Source organism: Marmota monax, unplaced genomic scaffold, assembly GCF_021218885.2.
Source record: "Marmota monax isolate L192 unplaced genomic scaffold, Marmota_monax_Labrador192_F-V1.1 WCK01_AAM20220418_F8-fsc00044, whole genome shotgun sequence".
NCBI classification, from domain to species: Eukaryota; Metazoa; Chordata; class Mammalia; order Rodentia; family Sciuridae; genus Marmota; species Marmota monax.
Window position 1 is genome coordinate 10,508,829 of NW_026695198.1, and position 26,842 is coordinate 10,535,670.

Below are 26,842 nucleotides of genomic sequence, written 5' to 3' on the forward strand. Positions count from 1 at the left end.
AGCTGTGACTCAGCTCTGGCTCACCCCACACAACCCCTGTCATCATCTGTAGTGATCTATACGTTCAAACTCAGGCCTAGATCCTTGACTCCCTTCTCCCTCCCCACTGAGCCACTCCATGGTGTGACCAACAACTCTGCCCCCTCCATTATTTCTATCTCATCCCATCACCTCCCTTCTGTTTGGTTCGACCTCTAGGACTCTAACCCACCAATCTAGCATCTATTCAGCTCTTCCAGTTCCTCTTGTCCCATACCTCCACCTGCCTCATGTTTTCCTTCCCTTCTTCCCCAGTTGATACAGACCTCTTTGCCTCCTCTTTGCCATGTGTGCCTGATAAAATCCCAACCTGTGCAAGCCCAGCTTTCCACCTGTTTGGCCCCAGGTCCACCCAACAAGTGTGGCCAGGATTTATAGGACAGTTGGCTTTTTGCTCTTCAAATTCAAGACCTGAGGTGCCTAAGCACCCCACAACACATTTCCAGTGTGGGAGACCAACCTTGCACGTGACTGAGTCACACTCCCCGGCTGGGTGCTGAGGCGCTCAGTCACAGAAATGTGGCAGAGCTTTCCCCACCCTTCTTGGGTTCGAGGGTCGGTGTCTCATGCATAGGTGTGTCTTGCTACAGCCCCAGGGTGAAGCTGTGCTCACCTGTTCCTTTGTAATATAACCCCTTGCCCTGTTTAGGGTAGAATCTTCCATGGAAGTGCCTCGTGTGTGTTCCCTTCTCTTACTGTGCCCTGGGGTGTGGCCTACCCAGGTGTCAGTCAACCTGCTGACAGTGGACATCATGAAGATAGACTCAGCCCCCTGAAACCTGACCCCTTGCCTCATTTGAATAGCTTCTCCTCAATAAAAGGGGTCAGCACGTGCTCTCACTCTCTCTCTCTCTTCCTGCGGACCCTTAAGGTCAGAGGAGCCGTCACAGCGACCCCAAAGAAAAAGGTATTTGTGTCTCTTGTGTGGTTATTTTGCCCAGTTCAACTGGAGTGACCCCTGAGCCTTTTAGTCGCGAAAACAGAAACCCAGCATTCCAGTCCATTCCCTGTCCCTCAATCCTAGGCAACAATCTCTCTTTCAGCTTCTCCAACCCCATACCTTTCACTCCTCCAGAGTTCCCAGTGGACTCTCGTGCTGTCTCTTTCCCTGAGAAAAGAGAGGTCAGCAGCAGAGCGCTCCCTTCCTTCCTCCATGGCCTGCTCCTTTCCACCCTGCTTTATGCCCTGGGTCCTGTCCTCCCTAGATGATGACATTGGTGTCTCTCTCCTCCCTGACACATATTTCTTCACTTGGTCTCATTCTCTGCTCTCCCTCTCGCCTCACTGGCCAGTTCCTGTTCATTTCTCCAACAATTAAACATAAATTCAGAATTCCGTCCTCCAACCTCCTCTTCCTCCACACTCCACACGTGGTGAGATCTCCTAAGTGATCTCATCTTTTTCCTAGGGCTGCCAGAGGGCTTAAAATAACAGCAGTTTGCCCTCTTATAGTTCTGGAATGGATTCTGGAAGGACTCAGCAGGACTGTGAGGGAAATCCTTCCTTGCCTCTTTCAGCTCCTGGTGACTCCTGGCTGTCCCTGGCTTGTGGCAACATCACTGCAATCTCTGCCTCCATCTTCACAAGGCCTTCTCCTCTGTGTTTCTCTTAACCTTCCCACCAATGACATGAGTCGTTAGATTTAGGGCCTACCCTAAAACCAGGATATAATTTTATCTCAGGATCCTTAATCAATCAAACCGGCAAAGACTTCATTTCCAAATAAGGTCCCATTGTGAGGTTCCCTCTGGTCATAACTTTGGGGGCACACTTGATCCAGTACAGTGTCTACACTCTGACCACTCTGAGGTTGACATTTCCAACTCTAGCCACTGCCTTGAGCTGACTGCTTACTGGGTTTCTCCATGTGGATGTGGACCAAGCACGTCAAACTCAGCACACCTAATTGAGCACCTCTTCTTCCTCCTCCAAAACCTATCCAACCCATAGACATTCCCCCTACCATTGATGGCTATGCCATCCTTAGGATTTCCAGGCCCCAAATCTTGAAGTTCTTCCTGACCCTCTTCCTCTTATATCGCTTCTCCAATCCTGCAGCAAGTCTACTTCCAAGTAGATTCACACTCCTAACCCCCCACGGCCATCACTCTGAAATAGTTCCAACTAACACATTCTCTCAAGGTGAATTACCCAGTAACTGCCTAATTAGTCTCATACCTCAGTTCTTACCTCTCCTGAGCCCAGAACACTGCATTTAGGACATCAGTCATATCAACACCCCATTTACTCTTTGCCTCATTCAGGACAGGGCTGAGGGCCCCATGATATTTGCCTGCATTATTAGTTACATCACAGATTAGCTTCCAGAAATTACTTCTTCCCATAAGTTTGTATTCTCTTCTTTGTGTGGAAATCCATGTTGCCGGGTTTCACATACTTATCGTGAGGCTCATCTTAAGTTCTTGTTTAAAAATCTACAAATTTCTGGATCTGGTTATCCGTGACTAAGTAGCATCTAGGACAAGCCACAGGAGTCTTATGAGCTTGGATGAGTCTGGGAAACCCTGCTGTCAAGAATTGGCTTAATTGAATGAGGGATCATTTTCCTAAGTCATAGCTTACAAGTAAGTTTCTTTTTCTCATCATAAAACTACAGTCACTGGGGAAGAATTATTCTGTCACCACATTTTATTACACCCAGTAATTAGCTGCCCAAATTACTGGGCGCAGATGTGTTTTACCTGGTAGGCTGACGTCTTCTTCCTCAGATTCAGTCGTTCCTGATCCCAGGCTCCAGTCCCTCCTGATTCCATATTTTTCAGAAAGGGAAAATTCAGGAAGGAGCAGCCACTGGGGAACCTTACAGGCTCCATCCATAAACACATGTTATTTTGAAAACTCACATCAAAAGAGTTGAAACATAAATAAAGATGATTGCAAATCTGTTTCAGGTGTATTTGGAATTTGTTAGATCTCATTACACTTCCTTCAAGTCCGTCAAAGGGTAAATAAGTCAGGGATTGTTTTCAGAGTTTGATGGCTAGCTTGGCATGGGAATTCTGTTTAGCCTAACAAAACTCAAGGTCTTTCTGTTTTAGTTGAAATACAGCATAGGTGCTACTATTTTTCTTTTTTCTTTTGTGTGTATGTGTGTGTGTGGTTTTTTTGTTTGTTTGCTTTGTTTTGTTTTGTTTTTGGTGAGGGGGATTGAAACCAGGACTTCTAATTTTTTTTTAAGTTTGAGCATTGATAATACTTCAATGATTAAAGAGGAAAATGTAATTACACTTGTCATTGATAAACTAAAAACCTTATTATACCCTATCTGCTTGGACCCAATTTTAATAATTCTAATGCATGTTCCCAGATACCAGCATAGATTGTGGACTCTTTTCCCTGTAGATGGTGGTATTTATACAGTTCATACAATATGATTTATGTTGCAACTCGATAGCTTAATTCATCTTGATCATCTTTTCATATCAATACAAAATGGTCTCTCTCATTTTTTTACAGCTGCTTAGTATTCTCTTATAGAGCTGTCCTATGACTCATTTAATGATTCCCTTGTGGATGGATATTTTTGTTGGTTTTTTGTTGTTGTTGTTGTTGTTGTTTTTGGTGGGATTTTTGTCCTTATTGTGGGTTTTTTTTGTTGTTGTTTCTGCTATAATAGTATATACACATACATGTTTGTATACTTGGACAACTATATTTGAAGGATAAATTTTTGGTTGTAGATCTACACCCAAAGTGTGTACACATTTTAAATTTTGATAATTTTTCCCAAAGTCTTTCAAAAAATGAGAGTGCCTTTTACTTCATCTTCTTGTCAAACTAGGCATCATCATCTTCCTCGAACGCAGTCCAGTAGGTGACATTTTTCATGCATCATTCTAAATAAATTGTGTTTATTTAACAAGAATGAAGTCAAGCTTCTTTTCTTGTCTTTATTTGTTGTTTACAGTTTATTTTTCTGGAACTTTTTATTTTTATTTTGGGGGAGATGGTACTAGGGATTGAACTCAAGGGCACTTAACCACTGAGCCACATCCCCAGTCCTATTTTGGTATTTTCATTAGAGACAGGGTCTCACTGAGTTGTTTAGCAACAGACTCGCTTTTGCTGAGGCTGGCTTTGAACTCGTGATCCTCCTGCCTCAGCCTCCAGAACCACTGGGATTACAGGTGTGCACCACCGCGCCCGCTTGTTTATGTGGAACTTTTTGTGTGAGCCCTATCCACATCTTTTCTATTAGCACTTTGCTGTCCATCTTTTATTATTTAAATTACATCGTTTTTAAAACTATACCTTAGGCTTATACTGTATGTGATATTACACATTTATATGTATTTAACTGAATATGACAGCTTTTCATTTTTTATTAAAAATTGTATGAACACGTATGTACCTTTTACAATTCCAACGAGCATATCATCATTTCCTTAATGTTCCCTTAGAGACAAACATTTAGATCATCTCCAGTTGTTTGCCGACATAAATAACAGTGCGGATCGTTTCCATGGACAATCCTCTCCTTGTTTTGCTGTGTTTCCTCTACCACTGACCCCCCAGTCTCCAGGTAACAAGATCAGAGGAGGAGTGTTTTTACATTTCTTGAGAGTCGCAGCTTATTTTCACTGAGCAAAACTTGGCTTGAGTCGAGTGAATTGTTTGTCACTTTGAAACATTTTGCATTACCTGTTGGGTCAGTTCACATTCCACATCAGAGAAGACCATGATTCAGCCGTCCTGCCTGTCTCCAGTGGAAGCAAGTACGCATGAGCCAACTCCTCTTCTCTTGTTTCCTCCCTCGCTGGGATAAGTTGAGAACATTTTACTTCCTTCTCCTTTTAAGTGATAAGCGCAGCTGATTAGCCACAGAGCAGGGGTAACTCACTTAGATTGTTGCAGTGGTAGCAAAAGAGATTACTGATCCCAGAGTGTCCTTTCCTCACTGTCCGGTCCTGTGTTCAGAACTAGTGAGTCTCTTTCATGAATGGGAGGGAAGGGAATCATTGCAGATAGTCTCCTTTTCACCTTCATGAACCTGGTACTATATATAAGGGAGCCTCTTTGGGCTGTTATTAGAAGCAGAGTCTAGAACCTTCTCCTGAGGTTGACAGCTGTCAATCAGGAAAAAGAAGATGGTAACCTGTCAACCTGCAGACACATCCGTGTACCTGAGATTGGGTTCGTGTGCCTCTCTGTGGCCTCCCCCTATCCCTAGGCTCTGAAAGATCAACTCAATCATTTGACATTTCACAATTATGAACCAAATCTTGACTTTTGTCTTTTTATTTTAAATAATACTATCAGAGCTGTGGCAGAGCTTGTGCTTAGCACATACAAGACTCTGGGTTCAAATCCTAGTACTACCCACACATGTACACACAAAAACTTACAATTCAGAAAAAAAAATTAATAGTATAATAGTAATAATTAGTTCCATTTTGCTGCATGGAAAAGTTGAAGCTTGGGATGGAAACTTGCCCTGTTTTACATAAACCCGAACACATTCCACAGTCCCTGATGCATAGCCCCAAGTGTCAAAGTCTGAGACGTAATTGGTGATCTGTCTGCCTTCTACGAGAACCAGACTATGTATTAACATAGTCAGGTTTATGTCCAGAGTTCTGAGTCTAGACTTAAGAGCCAGCTAGTGGGAGGAAGTTACAGGAGAAGCCTTTTAGCCGCTTCCTCTTTGGCTGGGTCCTACTGTAGGGTGGATGAGGCCCTCTCATGCAGCCTGCCGCCCTGTGGGGTTGATAAGCTCTGACTTTTCTCCCTGTAGCCCGTATCCTTTGAGAGGTTCTGCTCCAGCTGAAAGCTTTCAGCAAAGGTTTTTCTTCTTTTTTCTTTTTTTTAGTTGTAATAAAATATACATAACATAAAGTGTACCATTTTGACCACTTTTAAGTGTACAGTTCGATGGCATTAAGTACATTTACGTTTTTGTACAGCCATCCTCACCATCTGTCTCCAGAACTCTTTCCTCTTCCCCAACTGAAATTCCTCAACTAACTTCCAGTGTGCCCCCTCACCCAGCCTCTCTAAATTAACCACCCTTTTGCTTCCTGTCTCTCTGATTTTGACTATTTGAAGCACCTTGTACAAGTGGAATCTTAACCGTTTTTGTCTTTTTGAAACCAGTTTCATTTATTCTAATATCATCAAGACTCACCCATGTTGTGGTATGTATCAGAATTTCCTCATTTTTATGGCTGAACCTGTTCCATTGTATGTACATACCACATGTTCTTTATCATCCATTGATGGACTCTTGGGTCGCTTGCACCATTCACCTATTGTGAATAATGCTGTTGTGAACTTCAGTGTACAAGTATCTGTTCACAGGTACTTCCATTTATTTTGAGAGTTGGAATCAGTGGAACATACAGTAATCCTATTTTTAACTCGAGAAACCATCATCCTGGTTTTAAAAGCAGCTGCACCATTTGACATGCCTACCAGCAGTGCATGGGTTTCTAACTTCTTCACATCCTCACATTTGTTATTTCTGGTTTTTGATATAGCCATCTCCATGGATGTGAAGTAGCCCAGTGTGTTTTACAGAAGAGAAATTCTATGAGGATTAGTTAACAGTTTTTTCTTCTTTTTAAAACTTTTTGCTAAAGAAGGTGATTCTCTTTCATGGACACTTAACTAATTTAAATATGATTATTTGATGAAGCTATCTTTTTAGAGATCATGTCTCCCAGAAATCCTTGTGTGTTGTTAGATTGATTGCATTATGATCAGTTGCAGAAATCTCCACCAGCTCTAATGTTTTGAAAATGTTTGCCCATGCCAAACTGCCCTCATCTTTGAATTGTGAAGGTAGGCTGCCTGTGAGGTTTAACTTGGGCAATTGTAAATGATCTAGTTCTTTTTTTTTTTTTTTTTTGGTCTTTTTTCCTACTGTTAATTTAGGGAGCATTCTATTTTTAAAAGCAGCAGCCAGTTTGGATGACTGGTTGAAAGTGCAGATGGGGGGACCAACCAGTCATGGATTCAAATCCTGGCTTTTCTAAAAACATCATAAGTTCTCTAAAAGACTCAGCCTCCTCGTACTATGAGTAATACCTATTTCATAGTCTTATTATTTGGGGGAGAGGGGTGTTGAGGATCAAACCTAGGGCCTCATGTATGCAAGGCAGGCACTCTACCACTGATCCCACAGTCTTATTTTAATGAACATAAACGCCTTATGCAGTGCCAGGGTAAGTGGTATCACATAGTAACTAACGTCATCATCATCTAAATATAAATATCACTACTTCTTGGCATTTTGCTTGGAAAATAATAATATTATAGTAACCAAATACAGGTAAAACAAGAATTTCAAGAAATTTTAATCCCAAAAAAGATAAGAATGCAAACATGGCAATGAATGAGCTCTTTTTTCTATCCTTTCCTCCATTCAAGTTTCAGAGTGTAGTGATCCAGGATGGGGAATCAATTAATATTAATAGAAAAGTGTTTATATGCTATAAAAGATGCTGTCATATTTGGTATGGTAGAGGAGATAGGTGCTTACTAAAACATTCTTTTGTAAAGTCCCTGTTTTATGTTGTTGTAATTAGATAGTCCTTTGAGATTTGGGATCAACCCCCGGGGGCTCCGGATTAGAAAAGAGCCCTCAAAAAAGACTGTGGGTTTACTCAATTGCTATTCATTTTTCACTTCCAACTTATAAATGTTATTATTTCACAGGCTCCCTAGGGGTTTTGAATGTAATTCATTATATGAAATTCTTTTTCTCAAGCATAGGAAGAAAATATATGGAGAATAAAGCAAACAGTGCTGTAAGAACAGGCAAAGCGACAGGAAAAATCAGATTTTTATTCTTTCCTGCTTTTTTGGCAGATTTTTTTAAATTTAATCTTTCTCACTGCTTGTCTTGATGACAAATGTTTTCCAGCTAGCCAATTCGAAGACAGGTTACATTTTCAGTTCCAGTTTCTCATTTGGGCTGGAATTTCCTGGGGTAGATTTTAGCTTTGCTTGAGAGATCACATTCAGCTCCTCCGTGAGGTTCCTTTGATTCCTTTTTTTCCCTCAGTCATTTGACTCAAATGTGGGTGCCTCTCATTAAAGGGGGGCAGGGGGTGCTCATCAAACTAGACAGCCTGTTATTTGCCAATTTCTCAGGAAAGCCATAGTAGTTAGAATGAACACAAGAGCACTCAAGCAAGACTTCCAGAGCCAGGTCATCCACACAACACTTCATTATTTGTCTAAAGCATCACGTAGCTTCTCGGGTGACAGCAGCCAGGTCTGTGTGCTGAGCTAACAGTCCACAGAGCACATGCAGGACAAGCCAAATCATGGCTGGGAGCCAGAGCCATGTGTGAGGGGAGCTTGCTGGAGGCTGCACTGTCTTGGGTGCTGGGGTGGACAGACTCCCCCTAGGACATTTGGGGAAAAAAGGAGAAAAAGATGAATGACTTGGGTGGTCATCATTAGCAAGAAAGCCACTTGCAAGGGGGGATTATTTGAGCTTTGCTTAGGTTTGTAAAATGTAATTGAGATTTCTCTCTATAGTCAAATTCCTTGCAAAAGAAGTACATGTTGTGCATTACCAAGGGCCTTCATTGTTAGGTATTTCCCACCCAACATCACTGTACTATAAGCCCCCAGCATGCTCACAGGAAATTTGCTTCTCAGAAAGTGTAATGATGATATGAAGTCCAAGTTCATTAGCACAGAGGGACCAGTGTAGTCTTCCTCAGAGCAGTGCTGCATGGGAGTATGTGGGGAACTTGCTGAGACCACGCAAAACGTGTACTCCTCATTTGGGGAATAGGGACACAGACTCTAGTTAAACATTCATGGACAGGAAATTTAAATGAGTTTGCTCAACCAAGATGCTTCCAAATCTCTGGTCTGATTTAACATTTTCTGACTTTATATCCTGAGGGAAAAAATATTTTCAAATAAATAGAACTCTAGAGTTTGTGTTCTGTTCCCTTCCTGCCCATCACAAGAGTGTGTCTCTGTAAGGGTGAGGGACAGGGGTGGTAGAAAGCAATGGGCAGCGAGCAAAAGCTGTGATGCTGTAAGAACTGTTGAGAGAGAGACCAAATGCAGTCATGCTCTGCATGGCAATGTTTCTGTCAACGGATAGCTGCATATACAACTGTGGTCCCATGTGATTATATTGCCTACTGACATCGTAGCTGCCTTAGTTTGTGTAAATAAACTCTATGATGTTCTAACAATGACAAACTCGCGTAAAGACACATTTCTTGGAACACGTCCCCATTGAATACACCAAAAAATAGAGCCGCTGGCAGCATTACCACGTAGTTATGCAGCAGCATGTCCAACGGATGCTCAACGGAGTCCCAGCTTTGATCCAGCTCACCCACCAGCCCTGACAGTTGGGTCTTTCACCTGAAGAAAGCAGCACATTTTTTCACCCACTGTAGGAACTTGAGAGTGTCTCTGTTGGAGGGTTGGCCCTTTCTGTTTCAGAGCTCTAGGGTTGGGATACCTACCTTTAGCCTGTCTCTGGCTGCACAGGTTACCTGTGACCCTCCTGCTGTGGAAGCTTATATGTTCAGCTGATTGGGCTGCTGAGGAAGTTCAGCTGATTGGCAGTTGAAGCAGTTTAGTTGATTGGGCTGCTGAGGACATTCAGCTGATGGGCAGCTGATTGGTGGTTGAGGAAGTGGCAGTCCAGGCTGGCTCACTCCTTTCCTTGTCCCCATGCATTGGAAAGGCCTCTTTGTGTGGGACCCACTGTTTTATAAGACAGAAAGTCTATTTATCTAGCATCTAACCAGATGAGGCTGTCCTTTGACTCAGGAAACATCATTATTGTGATCTTCTAGAATTTTTCACTGGGTATCAGATGCCAGGAGTTTCACCTGCCCAGTCTGGGTTGCTGGCTGGTGTGGACCCCTGGGGTTCGCTGTCTTATCTAGTAGTTCTGTCCTTCCTCCCGGGGCTGCAGTGTGCTCAGCACAGGCGTGTTGGGTGTGTTCCCCATCATTTGCTTCAGTCATAGGCATCTTCAGGTGACCGCCATCAGGCTCTACACTCACAGCACGGTCATTTTGCACCTCCACAGTCTCCTTTATTGATTTGCTCAGTAAACTAATTTTTTAAAATAAAAGTGAACAGAAACATCAAAGAAGAAAATGTCACCTTCATATGTTTTCACTAAAAGTACAAAAAGAGGAACTAAAAATGTGTTTGCCATGCTAATTGAGCAGCACATCTCAACTACATCAGTTGACTTTAAACCCAGAGGGTGGAAACCTCCCTAACAGTAATCTTCCTTCATGAATATTCTCACTGCAGGTTGTGGGGATGCTTTTCTATTTCACCTTTCCAGTAAATAGCTTCACCCATAGACTGAGAGGGCGTTAGACATCAGCACAGGAGGAAAAGAAACATTTTGAAAGACTTCTTGAGCTTCTGTTGGTAGGTGGTTTCGAAAGTTGGGGTTTTCTTGTATTTGTATTCCACTGGGCCTGGCATGGTGAAGCTGGCGTGGCCCAGGATGGAACCTCTTCAGATATTTGGAATCAAAGGGTTGAATCAGTTCCCCAAACCCTCTAAGTAATGGCCAGAATGCCCAGAGCCATGACATTGGGGAGGTGCTAAGGTTCTTACTCTACATCTCCTATCTCTGACCTATAAGGTTCATGGGGTCAGGTTGTAGGAAAACCAAAAGCTCAAGCCACCTGTTTTGTTGACATACTAGGAATTCTAGTAAGTTATTCCCAGCACCTTAATCATCCGCCACCTTGCCTCCCCAAATTACCTCCTTCTCCTTAGCCTGGGCTCTTTAGGATGACCATATACATCCTGCTTGCTGTTTTGTTTATTATTATTAGTAGTAGTAGTGGTAGTACTGGGGATTGAATGCAGGGCCCTCAACCACTGAGCCATATCCCCAGCCTTATTTTGTATTTTATTTAGACACAGAGTCTCACTGAATTGCTAAGCACCTCACCATTGCTGGGGCTGGCTTTGAACTCGCAACCCTCCTGACTTTGCTTGCTGTTTTCTTACACCAACTTGCACTGGGATTTCCTTCCCAAGCATTATGAGGACAGCAGTCCACATGGGACAGATGTTCATTGGCAATATGTTGAAATCAAGATTTTGTTCCAGTTCACCTAGAACTTTAAATCCTGAAATAGCATAAGCTCATGAACATACAATCTGGTGCAATGCTTCTCAAACTTTAATGTGCTGGTCATGAACCAGACTTCCTGTCTCAAGGACTTATAGAGGTTCTTAGCCTGGGTGCATATCTTGATTCCCCAGGGAGGTCCCACTTCTAAAGATACAAGTTTAATTAGTTGGGGTGGGGCCCAGAGAGTGATAATGTGTAAAAGTTTCCCATGTGATTTCAACACACAGCCAAAGTTAAGAAATACTGGCTTAAGAATTAACATTTAATTTAACTGTAAAATGCACAGAAGGGAAATTAAATTCACTTCCAAACCATGGCAATAACCTGTAGCATGATTCTGGGAAAGTAATTTCCTTTTGGCCCCATCAAAGTTCCAAAGGGAATGACAGCTATTGCTTTTTTAAGACATATAGGGCTATCTGGATGAAAGGATATTTTACTGCTTAAATTTATTTTATTTTTAGTTGTGGTTGGACACAGTGCCTTTATTTTATTTATTTATTTTTATGTAGTGCTGAGGATAGAACCCAGGGCCTTGCACATGCTAAGTGAGTGCTCTACCACTGAGCCATAACCCCAGCTTAATTTTTGCTAGTTGTTTTCATTGTGATCTCATCCTAGCCAAGAATATGTCATTCATGCATATCATTTCTCTCTTTTGATTCATAGGACAAAACTGGTTTTAAACAATCTTTGTTCCCTTAGCATCTTTAGGCAATGTGTCTTAATTCATTAGTGCCGCTATAACAAAGTACCACAAATTGGATAATTTATACAGAACAGAAACTTATTTCTCAAAGTTCTGGAGGTTAGAAATCCAAGATCCAGGTGCCAGAATTTGATGTCTAGTGAGGTCCTCTTTGTCGAGTTTTCACATAGCAGCAGAACTCTGTGAAACTTCTTTGATGAAGACTTTTATTCCATTCAGAAAAGAGGAAGACCTCATGACCTAATCTCCTACATACTATTGCACTGGAGAGTGAGTTTCACAAATTTTGGGGTATGCATTCAGACTACACTTAGGTACTGGGGAAAAATCATCCCCAAGTGAGAAAAAATTGGTTCTTTAGAGGTAAAGAAATCGTATTACCATGCTTTGTGGCCCTCCAAATTTCAAACATACTTAACACAATATTATTTATTTGTGTTTAATTTCTCCTGGTAAGAATAAATTAACTTTATTTTAATTAATTTTCAGTCTCGGGGATTGAACATAGGGCCTCACACATGCCAGGCAAAGTCTCTCCTTCTGAGCTACATCTTTAGCCCCAATTTAAGTTTTAAAATTAAATTTTTCTCCATAGGAGAGTGATAATGGGGGAAAATATTGAGAAACACTGTTCTGGATTGTTCAGACAAACCAGGCTTTGTATGTACTTCCAAGTTGAGTATCCTGAACTCCGGCTGGGGAGAGTTCATGGTGCCATTTCTGAAGGGTGAAATGTGGGCTTACCAATGGTTGAATTCTAGGTGGAAACCTCAAATGTCTTTTTGTCTCTTCTCAATAAAGAAGTAGTCTCTCCATGAAAACTCTGGGTTCCAGAAGCTTCTATAACCAGATTGTCAATAACCAGATTGAACTCTCTTACACATGTGACATTGTGGAACATGGACTTGGAAGTCAGACACACCTGATATAAATGGTGCTTTCACTCTGGCTTTTGGCAGGTCCCTTGATTTCTCTGAGCCTCATTTGCATCTGTTTGGTGAAAATAAAGCCTAGCTGATAGATTTTTTTTTTTATTAAGATGAAACATGAATTGGGTATAAAGGATAGAAGACAGGGTCTAGTACATAAGAAGTGCTCAGTTAATATCTATCTATCTACCCATCTACCTGTCTCATCATCATAGTAAGATACTGTGAGCACAAAACCATAAAACTGTTCTGATTCCAATAGATTCTTTTCTCATCAGACTTGACTGACTCTACATACCTCCCACACCAGGGGTCTTTCTGAGCTACTGGAACAATAGGAAGAAGGAGGCCAGGGCTCTCAGCTGGCAGGGTCCCCATAGACAGCAGAACTTTGATTTTATGTATTTATGTGAGGGCTCTTTCTGCTGTGCTAATTGCTACATGGCCCTGGGGAAGGAAGAAGGAATTTCATGAAAGAAGAGTTGATCCTAGATTCATTAGCCTGATTTCTTCCTGCTACTGTAAAGTGGGGCCAAATTTACTTTAGCCAAAAGAAATACTAAAACCAAAAACATAAAATTTAAAAATTAAGGTTTTTAAAAAATAAACCAAGAAGAAACAATGCATACAAATCAGGGAAATAAAGACAATGAACTAATTTTTATGCAAGAAGAGAGTCGCAATACTTATGAACCCAAATGCAAGACATACCTGAATGCTTTTTATTTTGCTCCCGTGTCTCTCATTTATTCAACTTGGCTAATCTATTGTTTTGAGTCCTGTCTTGATAAACACTCTAATTATTTTTTTGGAAGCTGAGCTCCTTAAAACCCTGTGGTGCAGAAAGGAAAGCCAAAGTAAACACACACTTGTTGCAAGTCTACTGTTATTTCAGAGAATCATTTTTATGTTCTCTCCTCCTTTTTTCTTTCTTTCTTTCTTTTTTTTTGGTTTTCTTTTTTGCTTTGATATTAAGGATTGAACCTGGGGCCACCTTACCATTGAGCTATATCCCCAGCCCCCTTTAAAAAAAATTCATTTTTTTATTTGCAATTGGACACATACCTTTATTTTATTTATTTTTATTTGGTGCTGAGGATCGAACCCAGGGCCTTGCACATGCTAGACAAGAGCTCTACCGCTGAGCCACAGTCCCAGCACCCCCAGCCCTTTTTAATTTTTGTTTTGAGGCAGAGTCTCACTCAGTTTCCCAGACTGCCCTTAAACCTTGAATCCTCTTGCTGCAGACTCTTGAATGGCTGAGATCATAGCCCATTTTTTAAAAATTCATTTAGATGTTATGTAAATGCAGAACTTGGGTAGAAGTAATAAACCTTATCAACAAATTCCTGGAATGCTCCTATGTTTTATCGGCCAATCACTGAAATCCATCACCATCGATCACATCCATCAAGGATATGAGTTCTTATTGTCACATTTGTGGGCTCAGTCCATGCAGCCTGCTGTGTGTTGTGTGCTATGTGGAGAAGCTTCCTGCACAGGTTGCTACTGTCAACTTCAGTGTCAGGTCTAAGCTGAGATTTCAGCCAACTTTGGGGTTTTGTTGTTTGTTTGTTTATTCCTGGACCAGTTTGTATATAATTACTGGAATGTCAGATAAGACAAGTAAGAAATTCAAAAGGCAGAATCACCAAGGAGCACGGACAGAGGCTCAGAGAGTGTCAGCAGCTCCTACCCAGCTGTTCATCTCCTCTTGGCTCTAGAACCAGCTTGGGTTAATTTCAACCAGGCCTCTTGCTCTGTCTCCCAAAGCCCAAACATTCAGATCCATTTTATTACAATTGTATCCCCCCATTCTTTCCCATGTGGTTAGTCGGATCTTAACTCTCCACTTTTCCCAGTTTTGGGCTCTCTCTAATAAATCTTGTTGAAGTTAAGGTACAGCAGACAAAGGGAATCAGAATGCACAGCTCCTTCATCCCAGCCTCCACCAAAATCACCCACTGTGTCATCACCCATTTCAGGAATGCCAGTTCCAAAATGATTTAGCCATGAACTTCTCCCTGTCCTTGCTCCTGTACAACACCCCCACTGCAGATGTGCTGCAGTTCTTCCTAGAGAAAGTCACAAACTCCAGCAATGCTCTACCTTCACCTGGGTTCTCACTTTTGCCCACCTTTTTTATTTTTTATTTTTTTTTAGTTGTAGGTGGACACAATGTCTTTATTTTAATTTATTTATTTTTATGTGGTGCTGGGGACCAAACCCAGGGCCTCACACATGCGAGATAAGCGCTCTACCACTGAGATACAACCCCAGTCCTTTTTGCCCACCTTTTGTGGACTTCCCATAGAGGCTTTTTGAGTATTTTCCAGAATTAGATAAAGATGGCACATCTCCTGAGTGCCAAGGGCTTGTGAGTATTGGGGGGAAAGGCAGGAGGCATAGTCACTGCCATCCAGACCTACCCACTTTTCCTTCCTCTCCTTTCCACCCTGCTCAGCACCTGTCCCACTTCTAAGATTCCTTACAAGGACAGGCTCCCAGGTCATTATGCTTTACCCTGTGCTCCGTGCTGAGATACAGGAATAGATACACCCTACACATGGTTCCAGAGGGTTACACGCCTGCAGTGATTGAGGACAGGCAGACCAGTGAGGACTGGGGATCCCTGGTGATGGAAATATGAGGGGAGAGGGGTGCCACAAGGCTTCTCAGAGATGTGCCATCTCAGCTAGGACCAGCAGAATGAAAAAGGCAGGTATAAGGCACAGGGAGCAAATGTCCCAAGCAGAGGCTGGGTATGTAGAAGCTAGGATACCAGAAAGGGTGGTCTTGGTGAGGAGCTGGAAGGCTAATCAAGGGCAGATCCTGCAGGTCTTTACAGTAGTGCTAAGGAATCTGGACAGCATTCCTTGGTACCCATCAGAAGTGAATACTAAGATGATCAGACTTCAAGAGGAGAGCTAAACAAACTTTATAGGAAAGATTTTTATAATCACAAAAATAACACTTGCCAAATTCCTGCAGCAGTGTGCTAACAACATAGTTTTCTGATAGTATTTAAACACTAGTTCATTTTCTGAAGAGACTTAGTAACAGTGTTGAAGTTTTAAGTTGACACAAGCCAGAAAAGATATAAGGTGTGACTTTTGCCCTTGGTGTATTTCTCTTCTGGTTGGCCTAATCATAAGCACATTAAAGAGCATAAAAATAATGATAAAACTACAATCAGTAGCTGGAAATGGTTTTTATGCAAACTGACCATCTAGGGTGAATAAAGAGAAATTATGGAAGAGGACTTGAGGGAAGGAAGGTTCACTAAGCAGAGGATGAGCTCAGGTAGTGGACCAGAGGGGAATGAAAAGCAAACCTGGAAATAAGGAGCTGGTCCTTTGCTAAGCAATAGGGCTTGGAATTGAATTAGAACTGCATGATCATGCAGGCTACTGCTGAGGACCCGGGAAAGTCCACTCTTGTGAGCTGAGCTGCAGAATTGTTTCATTGTGAAACAAATTCTAATTACAGTTTTCTCTAATTGTTTTAGCAGTAATAACTAAATGGTTCATTCTTTCTCCCACCCCACCATTCTTCCCTCCCTCCCTCCCTTCCTTTCTTCCTTATCTTTAACTACAATTTTTAAATGTCTTTCTTAAAAACCTGATTTTAGAGGCATGCCACTTTTTCTGTTCAGCACTGAGTAGTAGTTTCTCATACCCCTTGTTCTTTTTAAATCTTTGATTCCTTCCCACTGTCATCTCTGTTGTCAAAGTGAATCTTTCTGGTCATCCTGGAGAGACTGTGCCCAGAGAACCTGGAGAGCCGGTTCCGTGAGCTGTTCATTAACTCAACAGAGGGGATGTGTTGACCAAGGACAGACATCCTGTTCTTGATATCCTGTTAATTTATTTGTATTAGGTCACTTTCTCCAGCTCCATTGTCTTTGTGTGGGCTGCTACAACAAAATACAATAGAATGGGTTGCTTGAACAACATATTTAGTAGGCAGGCGTGGTGGCATGTAATCCTAGATGTTTGGGAGGCTGAGGAAGGAGTTTTGCAAGTTCGAGGCTATCCTGGGAAACTAGTAAGACCCTGTCTTTAAAAACAAAACAAAACACCAGACATAATTCTGGGGACTTTGAAAGTCCAAGATAAGGCAGCAGATTCAGTGTCTGGTGAGGACTCTCTCTCTCTGGTTCATAGACAGCACCTTCTAGTTATATCCTTGCTGATGGAAAAGCCCAGGCAACCATCTTGTGTCTCTTTTATAAAAGCACAGTTCTGTTTATGAAGGATCTGCCCTTGTGACCTAACCACCTCCCAAAAGCCCCACCTCTTAAAACCATCACACAGGAGGTTAGAATTTCAACATATGGATTTCAGGGGAAACAAGCATTCAGACCAGAGCATGTGTTTTCTGATTTGAAAAGTTGGATAATGACATCTGCATATCAACATGTGAGGATTTAGTAGGGTCTTAAAAAGCTTCTCCACACATTAGTAAAGTTGAGACATATTGTTATTAAAAAAAAATTTTAAAAAGGGACCTCCATTATTGGAGACTTGGTTGGGGGCATGGTTATTTCAGAAAATATTCAAATAACAATTGTGATTTACCCACTGTCTTTAAAACTTGAACCTTTAGAATAATATACACGAAAAGGTTTCAGGCACTTAATATTTTTTTTTCCTTGATGGTCCACTATGCTAGCCTACGCTACATACAAAAAGAGAGCCTGTTTCTGTTTTCAGATTGCAGAGGGCATGGCTTACATCGAGCGGAAGAACTACATCCACCGCGACCTGCGAGCAGCCAATGTCCTGGTATCTGAGTCACTCATGTGCAAGATTGCAGATTTTGGTCTTGCTAGAGTCATTGAAGACAACGAGTACACAGCAAGGGAAGGTGCGTTCTGACAGCCTCTTTAAGTGTTTGGTTATTGTCTCATTTTAGTTTGCTTTTGTCTTTAACAAAACAGTTACAAAAAATCATTATTTAAAAAACAACTAGTACAATATTCAAGATATCTGTGAATGGTTCTATTATAATTATTTTTAAAAAGTCAGTGATCTCCATGATCTCCATAATTAACTTCATCAGCACTATCATTTGTATTTCAATTAAGCAAAGCAAAACAAAAATAGATTCCACAAGATCAATAGTCTTTTTTTTTTTGTATTATATGGTGGAAGTTTTTCACTCAAATCATGAAAGATATACACTTTTCTTAGCTATAGAGAAAATATTTATAAGAGCAATTCTGGGCTTTATATCTGGCTTTTTTTATTTTTTTCAATTTGGAGATGAATTTAATTTGGCAATGATTTTGTTAGCCTTGCCCCCCCACACATGCATACACATATTCTGGCCTTTTAAATACAAATTAAAATATGGACATTGTCACACACCCAGAACCAAAGGTAATACCCACAAGAATATTTTGCTTCACTTTCCTACATTCCAATTGTATGTGAGAACAAAAAGTGTGTAGAGAGTTGTACATTTCCCAGTCCGGGCATATGGTTTTGCCAGGCACACGGTTGGGGATCCACTGGCCTTCCCTATGATAGGGTAATCTTGTTGCACATGACCTGGGCATTCTGATGCTCTTGCCCCCAAAAGTGAAGTGAATATTTTTGCAGTGCTACCGTCTTACAGTGAACCAACTGCTTTCTTAATTTTCCTAAGCATCATTAAACAAGGATTATTTTTATTTTAACCAAGTTATTTCTGGAGGATAATCCTAAAAGTTTAATGTTTTGTCCTAGCAACTGAAAGAATAGCTCATTTCTGCATGGAGTAGCATCTGAAATCTCTGTGGGCTCAGGCTTAGCTATAGTTGTCCACAAAAGCGTAACAATAATTCTAGCTGGGGGTGTAGCTCAGTGGTAGAGTGTATGCTTAGCACACATGAACCTTCCCTTCTATCCCCAGTGCCAAATAAACAAGTAAATAAAAATAATATGTAATAAAAGATATGTATATCCCATGTAAACAGCATAAAATAGAAAAATGGAAATTGTTCATTAGAGAAAAAGTGAAATTCTTTTCTTTTTTCCTTTTTTTTTTTTGAGATAGGAGTCTTCTATGTTGCACAGGCTGGCCAAGAACTCCTGGCTCAGCCTCATGGGTCATTGAGACTCAACATCATGCCTGGCTCTAGAGAAAATCTGAACACTAAAGATCTATGCTTTAGAGCCTGGTTTTTAGGAGCATACAGAAACCTAGAATAAATTTCTTTATATTCCCTATCATATTCTTTTATGTTTCAAGTAGGCTAGATATAATATCCCTGGGAGATGACACAAGAAACTTTGCTACTAAATTGAGAATCGAAAGAAGATGCAAACATTTTTATACAACATTTTGCACCATCTCCATTTTATAACATATATATGTGTGACCTGTTTAAGATAAATAATATGAATTTTTAAAAAATCAAAAGGGCAAAATGTGAGGGTTCCATGTCCAAGACTTGTTTACGTTGAGATGCTCAAGTAAGAGTCACCTGTCTTCGTCCCTAGGTGCTAAGTTTCCTATTAAGTGGACAGCTCCAGAAGCAATCAACTTTGGATGTTTCACTATCAAATCTGATGTATGGTCCTTTGGAATTCTCCTGTACGAAATCGTCACCTACGGGAAGATTCCCTACCCAGGTACTGCCTACTCACCAATTCCATTCAAGTAGTATACATGAGAATAGAGTCAAATTTATGAAGGCATCTACTTAAAAAAAAATTAAAAAATAAAGTAAAGAATAAGCACTTTGTACCAGAACTTGGCTTTCACTGTCTTCATTGCCAAGACACTTCTCTGCCTTCTTTGGGTGCATACTCATTTTTTACTAATTAATTCTACCACTTCTTCAGTGCCTAGAGCAGGCCTGGTACTGTTGGAGGTGTTGAGATGAGACTGGATTAGACACAGGTGCTCCTCCAAGTCGGTGCCCCTCACAGAGGAGGAAACAGAGCAAGTGAGGATTTCCAGTGCCTTCTGACTCGTTTTGGAACTGAGGTTTTGTAATAAGTACTGTGGAGTCTTTTCTTGTTCAGAAAATGACTGCCAACATTTATCAGTGGACCATCCTGCTGATCTTTAACTTATGGGCATCAGTTGGAACATGATTCAGTATCTCCAGATTCCTAACACCTGAAGCCCACAGAGCCAGATTCTTCACATCTCTTCCTTTCCCCTGGGTCTGTGCTGACGTGGTTAACAGGGATTTCTCCCAAACCTTCACTTTCTTTTTAATGTTTGACTTTTAACAAAATCTGTAGATGAGTTAAAGTTACACCTTTAGTATTTCAAATTATTCTTTCATGAGCTGGAAGTTGGAGAAGGCTTTAGGACCTAAGAACCATGGTGGATGTGCTCCAGTCACTCCCACTGCTGTGGGGATGGGCCACAGAGAAGCAGGGACAGGGACTACACCTGGGAGCAAAGAATTTCAAAAGGCAGAGAAGTGCCTTGGCACTGAATTCAATGAAAGTCAAGTTCTGCCTGCAACAGAGGGCCAGTGGTCTCAGGAAATCCCTCTTGTGCCAGCATTTTGTATTCCAATTGCCCCTGGCTCTAGACACTCAAGTTAATAAATTAACACTGTTGTAAACTAGGAAATGTATTTCTGATGAGCCCTGATGTCTGGCATTATATTTCTATATCTCTCCTTAGACCTACATCTGTAGTTATATCTGTTTGAAGTGAGAAAAAGATGGTATATTCAGATTATCTAACTGATCATTACCTGATAAACAATAACCTCACATAATAATGTAATGTAACATATATGCCATACCACACATGACGCTCAGCAGAGGCCTCTTAGGTTCAGAGACCTCTGACTGGTAGCAGAGCTGCTTCCAAACTGAGACTCACATGTCTCCTAAGACTTTCCCCTTACCCCATGTGCTCCGTGTCCAGGATTTGGAATATTTGGGGTGCAAATCATAAATATAAAATAACCAGTAGAAAAATGGGTAGAGTCACAAAAAAAGTATATATGGTAGAATTAATCAGAAACCATTGCTTGGTCTGTTCTCCAAATAAATTAACCTATGTAAGGATTAGGTATGTGAGGTACCTCCAGGAGGTCTTCATTATCATTATTCCTGATTATTCAATCAGGAGGACATCTAGCATTGGGAATGATGAGAAGAATTGGCCTATTTACTTAAATATCAGAGGACTTGATTTATAGATATCACAGAAATTGGTGAACACTGACAAAATATGCCATTTTCCACCATTATAATTAAAATGCTCCACCATTATAATATGCTCCCCTCATATGGAGTTATTTAAAAAGACTTTCTTTGCACAGAAAAGTGCTGGACATTTTAGTCTTTTAAAAAGTGCTTTAGAAGTGATAGGCCCAGTTTTGTAAAACTAAAAACAAAAAGGAATAAAAGAAAAGAAAAAACAAAACAAAAAAAAGAAATAATAAAGCCACATAAAAAGTGAACACATAATTATGAAGGAAAAAGACTAAAAGGTGCAATTTACCAAAATGATATTATCCTTGAGCAAAAAGATAATAGGTTATATTAGTTTTCTCCTTGATAAATTTCTAAAGTTTCTAATTTTTTTACCATGACATTTTTATTAAATAATATTATTCTATCTAAGTAATATATACACATTAAAAAGCCAGGTAGTGAAAAGAGGCTTCTCATGAAAAATCGCCACAAGCCCTCACCTGTTGATGCTTCTCAAAGAGAATCTACTTTTAGGAGTTTTGGGTTATTTATTCTACTATTTGTGGCTCATAGTTCTAAATTATTACACAATCAAATCTTGAGTAAAATGAGTTCCTTTTCCCATTTTACTTGTTATTAAATAAGAATATAGTCAAGGTCCTTCCATGTTATGGCCTTTGCCACAGGGTCTCACTTTTTCGTTTTTAACCTTTCTTCTCATACCCAGTCTTCTGTCCTGAACTCCCCCTCCCTGCTGGGCATGGAGCTTCTCCATTCAGTTTGTCTTAGTCTCTTTTCTGTTGCTATAACAGAATACCTGAGAGTGGCAACTTATACAAGAAAGAGGTTTATTTTGTCTCTTAGCTCTGAAGGCCGAGAAGTCTAAACATAGCACTAGCATCTACTCAGCTTCCAGTGAGGACTTTGTGCTGCTTCAACTCATGATGGAAACAGGAGGGGAAAAGAGCTCATGCAGAGGAGATGAAACAGGAAGGGTGGCCTCACTAGATAACAACTCACTCCTCTGGTAACTAGTGCAGTTTCTCAAGAATGAAGAGGATGTACTCCTATGAGAAAGTCATCATTCTCTCTTCATAACCTAATCACTAATGACCTACCTCCCAACACCATCATAAAGGCAACCAAATTTCAGGGAGTTTCACAGGGAACACACCATACTCAACCCATCGCATGGTTTTTCCAACATTATCTCAGACACCACCAGGCAGGCTCTGGGTACCATTCTCCCTGTGGCCACTGTCTTCACCCTCCCTTAAGGGGTTCTGGGTTCTGGCCACTCCTTTGGGAGCCCTCCCAGTGTTTGTTCCAGTGGGCCATCCTGCCTGTTATCCCTCTCTGTGGGTATTTTATACTTTCTTCCTCTTGGCTCAGATCACTCTACCTCTGGCTGCCAGATGTCTCCTAGTTTCATCAAAGATGAAGTTTAAGTTTCTATTTTTTGTTCTCTATTTTGGGGTGAAGAATAGGGGGAAAAAATGGAAGGGGAGGCAAAAGATCCTCATTCCATTATCTTAAAATCAAAACCTCGATTATATATTTCTATATGAATTTTGTAAAAAGAAAAAGTCCCTGAGTGCAGGGTTTTGATTTGCTTTGCTCATATAAAGAGAAAGGAGGTTTGAAAATGACAGTGTTCTGAAGCATTATATCTTTTCTAGCAGTCTTCTGCCATATGTACCTAGCATCTTAATGCCATGTGTGCATCAGAATTTAAAAAATCATCCTTGTGAATTTACTACAAGAAATTCTCAGCAGAAAAGAGAAAAAAGAATAAATAAAAATAATGGTTTACCTTTTTGGAAAAACTATTATTGAGTAGACAACTATGGTTAAAAGGTGGCTGGTTCTCATTCTCTCTCTCTCTCTCTCTCTCTCTCTCTCTCTCTCTCACACACACACACACACACACACACACACACACACACGGGAACCCTGTATCTTTAAAGACTATTATAATCTGTGGAACTACTGGGTCCCCTCTCCTGTCACTAACCCCAATTCCTTTCTAACCTCTGTTGAACCACATTTTCTTTCTTCCTGTGTATCTCTGCCAACTTGTAGTATCTGCTAATTCCTGATCACTCCAGATACCACTTCCTGCCCCCACCACCTAGGATGTCTTCCCCATTGGGCTGTGTGTCATTGATATTGTCTCTGCTTCTCTTACAGCCTCATGCTTTCTTATAAACTCTAGTGATTATCAATAAGTAACTGGTCAAAGACTAAAGGATAGAACATGAAATTGCTTGTCTAGTAAGGCAATTATCAGCTAATGGCTGTTTGCCTTCTTTAACCAAACCACAGACCAAGTGTTAACTAACAAGTTTAATCTCAGGGTCTAATGGAGTCTCCCTCTCCATATTTTTCTTTCTTCTACAAAGACTTGTCATTTAGTGATTTGTTTGGTTTGTTGACTTATTTGTGCATAAAAAGAGTTCAGATTCTTTCCACTTAACTCCTTTTATCAAGTTAAATTCTCCAGACAGAATGGAGTATGTCTGGCCTTTATCTGCATCACTGACAGTTTCCTTCAGAGTTAGTGAAGACTTTGTGCTCACTAATAAGGATACAGAAGAATAAGGAAGAAAATATCTGTGGTAAGGTTAGGGGGATCTGGCAAGGTTTATCTTCTGTGGGCATATTCTGAACTTTTATGCAACTGAAGGTTTTCACCAAAAGAAGTGAAAGAGATGTTCCTAACCAAATTTGCAGTTCCAGTTCCTGTTTACATCGTTCCAGAGATTACCTCCATCACGATGCCAGAACTTCACCCAAAGTCCATGCTTTGAAGGATGCTGAGATCAAAGCATAAACAGAGTTGGTTTTATCCAAGTCCTCTCTGCTTGACTGGTAGATGGCAGTCTTGTCCCTGTGTCTTCATATGATCACCACTCTGGGCCTGTGTCCTAATCTCCTCTTCTTAGAAGGACACCAGTCGTATTTGATTAGGATTCAACCCTGACCACCTCTTTAAAGGTTTATTTCTAAATACAGTCACATTCTGAGGGACTGGAAATTAGGACTTCAACCTAGGAATTTTAGGAGGATACACTTCCACCTGTATATTAATAAAACTTTTTTCAATCACGGGTGCAGGATGTAAATAGCAAAAAGACTCCTGTAGTGCATGCGTGCCCCTCTTGTCAGGTTTCTAAATGTCTTTTTTTTTCCCTTTGGCCTTAGGGAGAACCAATGCTGATGTGATGACTGCCCTGTCTCAGGGTTACCGGATGCCCCGCATGGAGAACTGCCCAGATGAGCTCTATGACATTATGAAGATGTGCTGGAAAGAAAAGGCAGAGGAGAGACCAACGTTTGATTACTTGCAGAGTGTCCTGGATGATTTCTACACAGCCACGGAAGGGCAGTATCAGCAGCAGCCTTAGCACTCAGGGTGACTTGTCCCTCCATCAGGAATGGCTGCCTCATTTGGTGAAAGAAAGTGACAGTCACTGGTTGCACCAGTTATCTCACATGCTGCAATCATTTGCCATGCCTGATTCCTGAAAGTAGAGGCTAAATTACTCAGGAAGCTCACAGTGAACATGGAAATGTATTCTGTTCTCTTGGACTAATGCCCAGCAGGATACAGCTTGGACCACACCTTAGCTGGTCACCTTGCTCTGCTACCAACATCAGAATACAACCTCTTAAGAAGAAAACACCTGTTTTCTCCAAAAGTGCTCCCACACCAACCCTGTTTACAATTGGATGTGTAAATCAAAGGTTCAGAGACCGTTGCAACAAATCCCCAGTAAAGCAGAACTATACTCATTTTTAAAAAGCATAAATAACCAGATGCATAGCCTGACATTTTGTATTTTCTTTGTGCTTTGCCTTACTTAAAAAAAAAAAAATTACTAATCCAACCTGTTAGATATTACAGATGAAGTCAGCAACTTAAAGATGTCTTTCCCAGACTTCAGTGTTTTTGGTTTTGTGAGGTTTCCTGCCCAGGAAATCTTAGACCTTTAAACATTTTTCTTTGATGAACGCTGATCAGATCCGAGGCCTATGGCAACCCCAAAGTAGCACGTGCGCTCTGAGCGCCCCCTGCAGGAGCGCCATTGACAAGCACTCACAGCAACTGAGCGGCCCATGGAATCCCAACTTCACAGAGCTGGCCCAGACCTCCCAGGGCCAAGGGGAGAACCTGGGAAACTTTCTCTCTCTCTCTCTCTCTCTCTCTCTCTCTCTCTCTCTCTCTCATGGAGGAATATTTTTAACAGTGTAGCTTTTTCAGTTCCATGATTTCCTAAATAAAGACTTATTTGACAGTGCCCTTTGAAAAACAAAATTAAGATTTTAATCCTTGCAGAGACTTATAGGGTTTTCTAAGACATAAGCATTTCCTTTGTTGTTTCAGATGATTTGAATATTATTTTAAGAATCAAATACTAATTTTAGTTGTACTCTAGAAAGTAAAAATGCCATATTTGGGGCTATTTTTGTGGTTAAGCAATCTTAATTGTATAAGATGTGTGTGAGACTATTTATACGTAAAGATATGAAGGAAAATAAGTGACTAAGGAAGCTCTTTGAGCAGCTGTGACAAACCACCCCAGATGTTTTGTTTACTTGATTTTTGTACTCAGCTTTGGACAGAAACTGCTGTGTCACTTCATTTCACTTATGCTGTTATGTATATACCTAATAATTCTATTTTTTTGATTTTAATATACCTGGCCCAACAACCTCTTAGGATTTTTTTCTTGTGTTTAACATTTCAACTATTGCCATTGTAAAACTGAGTACCAGTTAGTAGGAAGGGGGGAGAGAAATAACTCCATATAAATATGTGATAAAAACTTGCAGAAGTTCTACCTCCATTCTTTGAGCATTTCAGGTTGGAGAACTGAGGAACTGACCGCTTGGATGCCTGAACATCCCATGATGGGGACCAAATAAGATGTGTCTTCAAATGGGCTTTGCGGGCACCATTAACATTTTGCATGTTTTGTTAGGTCCTGGTACCTCAGGGAAGGAATCAAATATTGTACTTTTCTCTTAAGTTTTAACTTCTGTTTTTCTTCTGCGATTGTTTAAATGTCCCTTCTAAAGTATTCTAAGATTCTTCATTCACAAGTGCCATATTCACAAAGACAGAATATTATCATATTTGCACGGCTAGTCACAATGATGATTCACAATGGTAAGTTTTCTACCTATACCCAGCCTGTTCACATTTTACTTCAGAACCACATGTGATTCCCCAATATATTACATAGAGAGGAAGTTTAAAGTATCCGTAGGACAAAAAGAAGTCTCTAGAAAATTACTAAAAATTTGTCTTCACTTTGTTCTGCTTTTTACAATTTGGTGAAAAAAAGTGACAGTCATTTTTTATTTTTATTTCTCATTTTTTATTTGGCTTTCCCTCTCAATCAAGCATTCGATTCTTTTCTCTTCTGTCAGGAGCCATCAGAGATACACACTTCCTCTTCTCAAGAAAATACTATGCAATGGAAGTAGGCAGGCTGTCCCTAGAGTTTATCAAAAGTTAATAAAAGGAGGAACTGTTTACACAGTGGATAGATCAAGATTATAATTATAAATTCATTTGCAATTCTGCTAGTGGTGCCTAATTTCCCTTTATTCTTCCCCTTGCTCTCGTAAGCTACATCCACTACAGGGGTGGTAACTGTTAAAATGTTCTTAGCACTGAAACACCAGCTTCTGATACATTCAACTGAATTAAACAAAATGCTCCTACTGCTGGGCTACCCAGCGCTTCTGATTTTAACCACTGTGTTCCATAGCCAGTTCATGAACGTTTCCTATTTCCCAGCTAAAAGCATGTCACAGATGAAATCAAACTTCCCACTTTTCCTCCTCAATGTCTCCTTTATCGGCTCCTGCCTGGTGGAAC

General features: G+C 40.7%; 1 protein-coding gene across 4 annotated transcripts in view; it reads left to right on the forward strand.

The window, feature by feature from the left end:
- The window catches only part of Lyn (LYN proto-oncogene, Src family tyrosine kinase), a 128,331-nt gene extending 102,541 nt beyond the window's left edge, over positions 1-25,790 (forward strand). For all 4 annotated transcript variants that reach the window (XM_046428481.2, XM_046428480.2, XM_058574011.1 and 1 more), the window contains 3 exons: positions 17,509-17,662; positions 19,282-19,413; positions 24,157-25,790. In XM_046428481.2, the coding sequence (XP_046284437.1) occupies positions 17,509-17,662; positions 19,282-19,413; positions 24,157-24,359 (489 nt within the window). In that variant the 3' untranslated portion in view covers positions 24,360-25,790. The remainder of the gene's footprint in view (positions 1-17,508; positions 17,663-19,281; positions 19,414-24,156) is intronic.
- The last annotated feature ends 1,052 nt before the right edge of the window (positions 25,791-26,842 follow it).